The sequence below is a fragment of the Lolium rigidum genome, chromosome 7 (genome assembly GCF_022539505.1).
Source record: "Lolium rigidum isolate FL_2022 chromosome 7, APGP_CSIRO_Lrig_0.1, whole genome shotgun sequence".
Classification (NCBI taxonomy): Eukaryota; Viridiplantae; Streptophyta; class Magnoliopsida; order Poales; family Poaceae; genus Lolium; species Lolium rigidum.
Window position 1 is genome coordinate 50856312 of NC_061514.1, and position 10885 is coordinate 50867196.

The 10885-nt window shown below is 47.2% G+C and overlaps 1 protein-coding gene across 1 annotated transcript; it reads right to left on the minus strand.

Moving 5' to 3' along the window:
- Nucleotides 1-3814: 3814 nt before the first annotated feature.
- Nucleotides 3815-5967, minus strand: LOC124674929 (amidase 1-like). The gene is made up of 6 exons (XM_047210983.1): nt 5788-5967; nt 5298-5701; nt 5016-5204; nt 4779-4923; nt 4349-4520; nt 3815-4256 (listed from the first exon to the last, which is right to left on the minus strand). The coding sequence occupies exons 1-6, from the start codon at nt 5898-5900 to the stop codon at nt 3969-3971; spliced, it is 1311 nt and encodes a 436-aa protein (XP_047066939.1). The 5' UTR covers nt 5901-5967; the 3' UTR covers nt 3815-3968.
- Between the last annotated feature and the right edge of the window lie 4918 nt (nt 5968-10885).

Sequence of the window (10885 nt, forward strand, 5' to 3'; positions counted from 1 at the left end):
AACGTAAGCAATAACATTCACAACTTTATTTATTATCATCAATATTTCGTTATCAAGACTGATATAGTCATACTCATCTCATTTTCGTATATAGGTCGACTACATGCGGGACAGACTCCAACCAAACGAACACGCACTAGAAATCGCGGAGGAACTGGCGGGACTTTTGGTTAGAGAAGTAATAAACAACAAAGGCTTGTTTAGTCCAAATAGATGCTCTACCTCCAAATAGACGGTCGTTAGTACCGCTTGTCGATCGTGAGCTCCATGTATATATGTAGGGAATCTACGAATATGTGTAAGGGGAATCGACTTTTGCTTCCAATATTTGTTTGATCGATCTATATATATATAATGAATGAACGTGTACAACTTCTAGTAGCGTACAAATATATGCAACTTTTATTTTCGAACGAAAAAAATGAAATAACAGGCGGTCGGTGGCGGGGGGAGGGGTGCTGCACCCCTCAAACCCTAAAGCAGCAGCGTTGTGCGCGCGCCACGTAGAGGGCCTTTTGTCGCGGGTGGTAATACCGCCCGCGACAAAAGGGCCTGTGCCCTGCGCGCCCCGCGGCTGCCACGTGGTGGAGCTTATGTCGCGGGTCGTAAGCGACCCGGGACAAAAGGCCTCCCTTTTATCGCGTCTTGCTTGTCGCGCCTGGCCGCCCGCGACAAAAGGCCCTTACCACCCGGATCAAAAGGCCTGTTTTCCACTAGTGACACACTTGTTCATACAGAACTATCTCTGGGACCTGGCTGTAGTCCCAACTTGCAAGCAACAGGTTTAAGGAGCCTAGCAAGCTCACCCGCGGTGGATTCCACCGAAGGTAGGATGTGCGAAGATGAATGTTGATGTGGCGGTCTTGAACTCCACGCAAGGCAGCGCCATTGGAGGGATATGCAGATCGGAGGAGGCGCTTTCCTGGGCGCCTCCACCCTGGTTGTTCAAGGCATTCCTGATCCTGGAGGCCATAGCATCCCGGGAACCACTCGCCCTTGCGCAGGACTTGCACCTTCTGCGAGTTAGAGCATCTCCAACAGGCGCGCTATATAGGCCGCGCGCTATATAAACCGCCGATTTGTAGCGCTGAAGCGCGAAATCGTCCCTCCAGCAGGCGCGCTATACGGCGCAGCGCTGTAAATTTTTTCGGGCGCGGGCCGGTTTGCCCTATCCCAAGCGGCTGCAACGCGCGACATCTCTCGATGCACGCGCGAAGAAACTCCACGCTGAAACTTCCCCCGCGCCTCGCCGCCCCACCGCCCAATCCTCGCCTCCGCGCGGCCACAGCCTCCACCAATGAACCATCTGCCGCCGCCGCCTCCGTCCGTCGACCCATCCGGCGCACATACGGTGTTTGAGGAAATGTCGGAGAGGTAAAGAACACTTCTCTTCATCTAAATTTTAATTTAGATGCATAGCCAGAGAATCATGAATTTTATTGCAATGTAGAGTCGATTATTAGTGTTTCATGGAGGCAATGAATGTTGGATCTTCGTTTATGCATGACACCGTTGAGGCATGGGAGGAACATGAGGATCTCGATGAGGAAGGAGAATAGTTGATTGAACCGCGCCCTCCCGGTCGGTCGGCGAACTACACCATAGCGGAAGACAAGTTGCTTTGCAAGACATGTTTGACAATTGGAATGGATCCAACAACCGGTACTGATCAAACAAGAGACACCTATTGGATGAGGATGAAGGAGTACTTCGACGCCAACAACACAAGTGGGAACAAGCGAAGCATGCGTTCTCTTCGGTCTCGTTGGTCGGGCATCAACACCGATTGACAAAAGTGGGCGGGCGTGCAAGCCAATGTTGATGTCATTAACCTAAGTGGCACAAATGATAATGATAGGGTAAGCAATTCTATTACTATGTTGACCATATGGCTCATATGAGATGGATACGGTTATAGTTCATATGGCTCATCTATTCTCTTTTGCTCGCTTTGTAGAACTCTATGGCTCAAGGATTGTTTAGAGATGTGGGAAAGAAGAACAAGAAAAGCAACAAGATTCTTCGCAAGCCATTCACCTTACATCATTGCTATGAAGTGCTAGGGAATGAAGAAAAGTGGAAGACCCGCGGGAAATTGGATGCGGCAACCATGGCCGCCAATGCAACCGATGAAGCAACAATCATCGATGATGATGATTCAAGTGACGAAGGCAAGAAGAGAAGCTCCATTCCTCACTCGGTGAACAATGCAAGGAGGAATTTGCTTGGTAGGAAGACCGCCAAAGATATGAAGGGAAAGAAGGCCGGAGATGATGACATTACCATTGCTATGGAAAGGATTGCAAATGCAAGGTTGTAACAAATGAAGATATGAAGGTGGAAACAAACTTGGAGAAAGAGGCTATGGATGCTATGGAGGCTCGGAGAGTCGCATTGGAGGAGAGGCTAGCCGCCAACGAGGAGAGGAAGTTATCTTTGGAGGAGAAGAAGCAAGCCAACGAAGATCATCTACGAATAGTGGGGGAGGAGAGGAAGCTTTTCTTGATGGATACTTCCCACATGGATGAGAGGCAAAAGGAGTACATCAACCTTGCTCGCGACGAAGTGTTGGCTAAGAAGAGATTGTTGGTAGCCAATATGAACACATCCACGGCCGGCATGTTTGGAGTAGGCATGCCCATGTTTGGAGGAGGCATGGGAGGCATGGCCGGCATGGGAGGCTTTGGAGGCATGGCTGGCATGGAAGGACCAGGCTATGGAGGAGTCTTCGGAGGGACTATAGGAGCATCGGTGAGTGGTGTGTATGGAGCCATGGGAGCACCACCGGGAGGATTCGTGGTCTCTATGGATCCTACTATTCCTCCTTCAACCCAAGATGTCGATGAAGAAGAAGCAAAAGAAGGCGATGACTTGGAAAATGCGGAAGTGTGAGATTCTATCTTGCATTTGTGATATGCAAACTGTATGTTGCACTTCGTGTCCATTTGGACCATATGTGTGTGTGGTTGTTGAACTATGTCATGTTGTGTGTCGTTCTTGAACTATGTGATGTGTGTGTTGCACTTTGTGTCCATTTAAACTATGGTAGATTATTTGTTTCATGATTTATGTGAGTATTTGATCTTGTTGAATGCATATTAGTGTAGAAAGTTGTTTTCCGCCGCGCTGCGCGCTGCATTATGGAGCGCCCAGCGGAGGAACTTTTTTAGCGCCCGAGCACGCGTTACATAATAGAGCATCCGGCGGGGAAAAATTCAGCATAACGCGCGCTAAACGTTTATAGCACGGTCGCATCGACATATAGCGCGCTAAAATTTAGTGCGCCTGTTGGAGATGCTCCTACGGTAGCCACCACTGCATCTCAGTGGTAAACGATATGTCCATGGTCTACGCTGGGCGTTACAGCTATGGTCTACATGAAATAAAGGAGCAGGCTAAATCCCTAGAGGAGGTTTTGTTTAGACATGAGAACAGAGCTTCAAACAACGAAGCTCATAGACTGGCACCACTGCAACCTTTAGTAGTGTTGGACGTCAGGTTTGGCTCCTCCAGCCTGTGTATTGCAAACTATATTTCCAGTGATTAATGAAGTGCCATGTTGACCCTCAAAAAATAAAGCTAAATTTTCGATTGCAAAATATTTTTCTTCAGTAGGTTTTTCTACTTGCATACTGAATGTTCCATTCGCAATTTTTTATTGTACATTGGTAAACTATGCTTGAGCAGGTTAACTGCAATTAGCATACAATACAGGTTCAGCTTCCAACTGAGAATGTCTTGGGTGACTGGTGACATATATCCTGAGACTAGATATGCATATTCCTCTCCTTTTCACCTTTGGATATGTTAGAAATTGTGGAAAATCGTTATGGATTGCAGCAATATCATTCATCATTCACTCACTTTGCACTTACCTATTATATATGTTCAGACAGAAGAATCATACAACCTCTTGTATATATGGATTGATGGAGGATTCACTTCGGCTGGCAAGAAGGCGAATCAGGCTAAGCCGACGAGCCCCAGGTTGCGGCGGCCTCGTTCCTGAGGGCCTCGTAGAGCTCCTGCGCCACGCCGACGAGGAAATGGTCGGCACCGTGCCGCGCGAGCAGCGAGACTGATACCGGGACGCCATTGCGTATTCCCAATGGAATGCTGATCTGGCAGAACCCTGACAGGCCGGCGATGGAGAGTAGGGAGAAGGCCTTCGCCCGGAAATCCTCCAGCATCGCCGCTTCCATGCGCAGCCTGGGCGGCGCGCCGGGAACAGTAGGGATCACCAGGATGCCGTCGTCCTACAAATCGATAAGAACTTCGTTCAAGCATAGCAAAACAGAAAGATGAATTGTTTTGAACAGTAATATAGTTGATGGGTTGGTTTGTGTACCTCGAGGAGAGCGGTGAGGGCGGACCTGAATTCAGTTCTTACGGTGTGAAGGTCCTCCATGGCTGGATCATCTGACGATGAGACGGCCTCTTGCACCCGTTCCCGGATGCCAGGGCCGAGGTTGGGCTTCACTGTATTTATCCACTCTGCGTAGTTAGCTTTGAATTCAGACCTGAAAAATAAATGGTACATCTTCACAAATTCAGAGACGAACACTGATGCATGTGCGATGATCGAGTTTATAGATCTGACTGAATTTGAAATGCGACATGGTGTGCATCCGGCTAAAGGACTAATAACTTGTGCGTACAATACGTTTGCTTGATTAGTGTTGGTAGGTACAAGAGGCAATTGAATCCAAGAAACCTTTGAAGCACTCGCATGACGTGCGAGATGGCAGACAAAAAAGAGGCAATTGAATCCAAGAAACCTTTGAAGCACTCGCATGACGTGCGAGATGGCAGACAGAGCCGGCACACCGGACGATGCAGACGAGCCGACGAGGATGAACTTGCCGATGCTCGGAACGTTGCTGGACACGAAATCGCCAAGATCTCCATTGTCTACTATATCACCTGTCAGTTATGTAGCTTGAAAGTAAGTAAGTGGTCGATCTCTGCTCTGCTCTGCTATGACGAGTTTTCGACGAGTTCTTCTAGCTACTTACTCCCGAATGTCTTGGCCGCAGAAGCGTTGACGATCTCGTAGGTGCGGTCGTCGAGGGAGGAGCCCAGGATCCGGAAACAGTCTGCCGGAACCGTCACGCGGCTCGGCCGTCGCTCGGCAGCTGGTTGTGCCGGCGGCAGCATCACGTCGGTGACACGAGACAGCGTAGCCAGGTCTCTGGCAAACCAACCTGCAATCAGAATCCATCACACTCGGATCATCGGGCGGTGGATGCTCTCCTACTCTGTCTCGTAAGGTCACACTGCTTAGCTAGTTAGCTTACCGACGGTGTCAAACATCTGCGCCATGGGGACGACGCCCTCGACGGACACCGACCCATGCGACGGCCGGAGGCCGAAGACGCCGCAGTAGGCGGCGGGCACCCTGACGCTGCCGCCGGTGTCGGTGCCGAGGGCGAAGTCGGCGAGGTTCGCGGCGACGGCGACCGCGGAGCCGCTGGAGGAGCCGCCCGGCACGCGGCCGGGGGCGCAGGGGTTGACGGGCGTGCCGTAGTGCGCGTTCTCGCCGTTGATGCTGTACGCCATCTCGTCCATCACCGTCTTACCCACGCCCGTGGCCCCCGCGGCGAGCGCGGCGAGGACGGCGGGAGCCGTGGCGGCGGCCGGCGCGTGCGTCCGCGCCCAGTCCGGGGTGCCGAACCCGGTCACATGGCCGGCGATGTCGAAGCTGCCAATCGATCGGTCAGATAAATTAATTGCTGTCATTCTCTGGTTCAGAGGAAGAAGGGCAGGGAATTGAGGATTGGTGCGTACATGTCCTTGATGGCGAAGGTGAGGCCGTGCAGGGGGAGCGTGGAGCTCGGAGAAGGAGGCAGCAGGAGGAATTTCTCCATGAAGGCGCCGTGGTCGTCGTCCTTGGCCGCCATGGCTCTGCGTATGCGATGTTGGCTGGAAGAGATGGATAGGATTAAGCGTGGGAACGGCTGTGCTGCTTTTCAGTTGGATTTTGACACACTGAGGGCTAGCTGATCCCTTTTTGTTTGGAGTCCAGCTTCACACCTACTCCCGCGTGTACCTCTGTGTAAATCTAACTTAAATTTGACTACTACTCCATAGTAACTTAAAAAAAACAATATGTGTATCTCTTTTGCATATTATAAAATACATTTCATGATGAATCTAATTTACTTTTGATAAACAATTACATCCAGCCTCTGCATAACTAGGATGCACACAGCCGTTTATGGGTTCAAGTGAAAAGTCTGATAAAACAAAAGTAGGCGAAATACATATCGAAACAATGAAATATAAAACTCCTAAGGTGTGGATGGGGCTTCAATCCGTAGACTATGTTGTCACCCATGTAGGAAAAAAGTATTCCTCGCCGTAGCCTCCAACCGTGTACAGACCTCCGTAAACAGGTCTCGGTTCTCCACTCGCTGAAGAGGTAACCACGAACGGAGAATAGCTGTGCATCTGTATATAACCTGCAAAAGGGAGCAATTTTTGTCGTTAAAAATCTTGTCATTTCTACTTAGCCAGAGCGCCCAGATGACTGCGAGCGCCCCCACCCTAAGAAGCAACTTGAACCTGGGATCGACATCATGTAGCCAATTGCCGAAGACATTGGTCACACTAGTCGGGGGAAACAGGGTAGACGCTACCTGGATGACTTACCATATATATTTCGCTGGCACTTGAAGAAAAGGTGTTTAATCGTTTCGTCCTGTTGACAGAAAACACACCATGTACTTTCATGCTAGTTTCGCTTAACAAGATTGTCTTTGGTGATGATAACTCCTCGACGAAGGTACCATCAAAAAATTTGATTTTTAATGGTATCTTCATCTTCCAAATTTGCTTATTATTATCAACTGATATATCAGAATGAAGGATCGCATTGTATAGTGATTTTACCGAGAAAGAGCCATTTGCATTAAGATTCCACCTGAATTCATCTGGTTCTGGTGATAGTTGTATATCTCCTAGCCGGTGGATCAAGGAATTCCATGCTAACAACCTTTGCCTAAGTAAAACTCGTCTGAACGTCACATTCGGAGGTGAGGTAGCCATTACCGTAGCAATGGTATCACTTTTGCAACGAACAATACTATATAAAGCAGGATACTGTTCACTTAAGGGTGCATTGTCCATCCAAGTGTCCTCCCAGAACCGTATATATGCCCCATTCTTAATCGAAAAAGTACCATGGCGGAAGAAGACATTCTTTGCCGCCATGAGACCAGCCCAGAAGTGTAAATCCCCTGGTTTCCAAACCACCTGGGATAATATCTTCGAACCCATATACTTTCTCGTAAGAATAGTTTGCCAAATCCCACCCTCGGTAAGAAGCTTAAACAGCCATTTACCTAGTTGGGCTGAATTCTTGACTTCCAGGTCATGAACTCCAAGCCCTCATTGCTCTTTGGGACTACAAACTATACTCCATTTAATCAATCGATATTTCTTCTTCTCGCTGTCCCCTTGCCAAAAGAATCTGGATCGATAATAATCGAGTTTATGCAGAATTCCTTTTGGTACTAGGAAGAATGATAACATATACAGTACCATATTTGTTAGTACTGAATTAATGAGTACCAATCTTCTTCCTAGAGACAACAATTTACCCTTCCAACTACTAAGGCGTTTTTGTAGTCTTTCTTCCACAATTTACCATTCAGCAATTGTGAGTCTTGAAGGAGATATGCCCTAGAGGCAATAATAAAGTGGTTATTATTTATATCTTTGTGTTTATGATAAATGTTTATATATCATGCTATAATTGTATTAACTGAAACATTAGTACATGTGTGATATGTAAACAACAAGAAGTCCCTAGTATGCCTCTTAAACTAGCTTGTTGATTAATGGATGATTAGTTTCATAATCATGAACATTGGATGTTATTAATAACAAGGTTATATCATTATATGAATGATGTAATGGACACACCCAATTAAGCGTAGCATAAGATCTCGTCATTAAGTTATTTGCTATAAGCTTTCGATACATAGTTACCTAGTCCTTATGACCATGAGATCATGTAAATCACTTATACCGGAAAGGTACTTTGATTACACCAAACACCACTGCGTAAATGGGTGGCTATAAAGGTGGGATTAAGTATCCGGAAAGTATGAGTTGAAGCATATGGATCAATAGTGGGATTTGTCCATCCCGATGACGGGTAGATATACTCTGGGCCCTCTCGGTGGAATGTCGTCTAATGTCTTGCAAGCATATGAATGAGTTCATAAGAGACCACATATCACGATGACGAGTAAAGAGTACTTGTCGAGGAGACGAGGTTGAACAAGGTATAGAGTGATACCGAAGATCAAACCTCGGACAAGTAAAATATCGCGTGACAAAGGGAATTGGTATCATATGTGAATGGTTCATTCGATCACTAAAGTCATCGTTGAATATGTGGGAGCCATTATGGATCTCCGGATCCCGCTATTGGTTATTGGTCGGAGTGAGTACTCAACCATGTCCGCATAGTTCACGAACCGTAGGGTGACACACTTAAAGTTGGATGTTGAAATGGTAGTACTTGAATATGGAATGGAGTTCGAATATTTGTTCGGAGTCCCGAATGAGATCCCGGACATCACGAGGAGTTCCGGAATGGTCCGGAGAATAAGATTCATATATAGGATATCATTTTATGTGAATTAAAATGTCGCGGAAGGTTCTATGGAAGGTTCTAGAAGGTTCTAGAAAAGTCCGAAAGAAACCACCAAGGAAGGTGGAGTCCACATGGGACTCTACCTCCATGGCCGGCCAACCCTAGTGGGGGAGGAGTCCCAAGTGGACTCCCCCTTAGGGGGCCGGCCAACCCCCCATATGGGTGGTGGAACTCCCACCTCTAGTGGGAGTCCTAGCTTGGCTAGGTTTCCCCTCCATATGGAAGGTTTTTGGTTCGGGTCTTATTCGAAGACTTGGAGACCAACTCTTGGGGTTCCACCTATATAATGAGGGCCAAGGGGGAGGGGGCCGGCCACCTCAAACACCACCAAGGTGGCCGCACCCCATAGTGGCCGGCGCCCCTCTCCCCAAACCCTAGCCGCCCCGCTCCTCCACTTCCCGCACGCTTAGCGAAGCTCCGCCGGACTTCTCCACCACCACCGACACCACGCCGTCGTGCTCGTCGGATTCAAGAGGAGCTACTACTTCCGCTGCCCGCCGGAACGGGGAGGTGGACGTCGTCTTCATCAACAACCGAACGTGTGACCGAGTACGGAGGTGCTGCCCGTTCGTGGCGCCGAAGCGATCGTGATCAAGATCTTCTACGCGCTTTTGCAAGCGGCAAGTGAACGTCTACCGCAGCAACAAGAGCCTCATCTTGTAGGCTTTGGAATCTCTTCAAGGGTGAGACTCGATACCCCCTCGTTGCTACCGTCTTCTAGATTGCATCTTGGCTTGGATTGCGTGTTCGCGGTAGGAAATTTTTTGTTTTCTATGCAACGTTATCCCACAAGTGGTATCGAGCCGTGTCTATGCATAGATGGTTGCACGAGTAGAACACAATGGTTTTGTGGGCGTTGATGCTCTTGTTATCTTTAGTTTGAGTACTTTGCATCTTTGTGGCATAGTGGGATGAAGCGGCTCGGACTAACTTTACATGACCGCGTTCATGAGACTTGTTCCTCGTTCGACATGCAACTTGTATTGCATAAGAGGCTTTGCGGATGTCTCGTCTCTCCTACTATAGTGAAGATTCAATTTACTCTTCTATTGACAACATTAGTATCACCGTTGTGGTTCATGTTCGTAGGTAGATTAGATCTCTCTCGAAAACCCTAAACCACGTAAAATATGCAAACCAAATTAGAGACGTCTAACTTGTTTTTGCAGGGTTTGGTGATGTGATATGGCCATAATGTGATGATGAATATGTATGAGATGATCATTATTGTATTGTGGCAACCGGCGGGAGCCTTATGGTTGTCTTTAAATTTCATGTTGAGTAGTATTTCAAAGTAGTTGTAATAGTTGCTACATGAGGTGAACAACCATGAAGACGGCGCCATGAACCTTGACGCTACGCCGACGATGATGGAGATCATGCCCGTTGATGATGGAGATCATGTCCGTGCTTTGGAGATGAAGATCAAAAGCGCAAAGACAAAAGGGCCATATCATATCACATATGAATTGCATGTGATGTTAATCCTTTATGCATCTTATTTTGCTTAGAACGTGACGGTAGCATTATAAGATGATCCCTCACATTAATATCAAGATAATAAAGTGTTCTCCCTCGTATGCACCGTTGTACGCTTCGTCGTTTCGAAGCATCTCGTGATGATCGGATGTGATAGACTCAACGTTCACATACAACGGGTATAAGCCATGTTGCACACGCGGAATACTTGGGTTTGCTTGACGAGCCTAGCATGTACAGACATGGCCCCGGGACAACGGAAACCGAAAGGTTGAACACGAGTCATATGGATGATATGATCAACATGTTGATGTTCACCATTGAAGCTACATCATCTCACGTGATGATCGGTTTTGGTGTAGTGGATGTGGATCGTGTACCACTTAACAACTATGAGGGATGTTGTATTAAGTGGGAGTTCATTAGTAATTAGATTAAAACATGAACTAATTATCATGAACTTAGTCTGAGTAGTATTTTGAATTTATTTTGTAGTATTGGCATCCGTTTACTACTATGCGCTAGTCTTGTAATTGAGATAGAAATACTGTTAAAATCTGACAAGAAACTTTACGGATTGATACCGTATTGTTAAAGAATCAAGAATTGATTAAGTCCTACTGCAAACTTTTAGTAAACCTCACATTGTTGATTCAAAGAGCTATGGTTTCAATTAGTACATAAAGTCATCTTGTCTCCATGAAACTTGAAGTTCAAATCTGTTTGAAAAGTAAGGAGCTG

Bases quoted from the DNA above. Each gene is read 5' to 3' on its own strand.
- LOC124674929 (XM_047210983.1), bottom strand. From the start codon at position 5,900: ATGGCGGCCAAGGACGACGACCACGGCGCCTTCATGGAGAAATTCCTC. The intron at 5,205-5,297 runs GTAAGCTAACTA...TTCTGATTGCAG, and splicing joins GCAGATGTTTGACACCGTCG to GTTGGTTTGCCAGAGACCTG. The intron at 4,924-5,015 runs GTAAGTAGCTAG...CATAACTGACAG, and splicing joins TGCGGCCAAGACATTCGGGA to GTGATATAGTAGACAATGGA.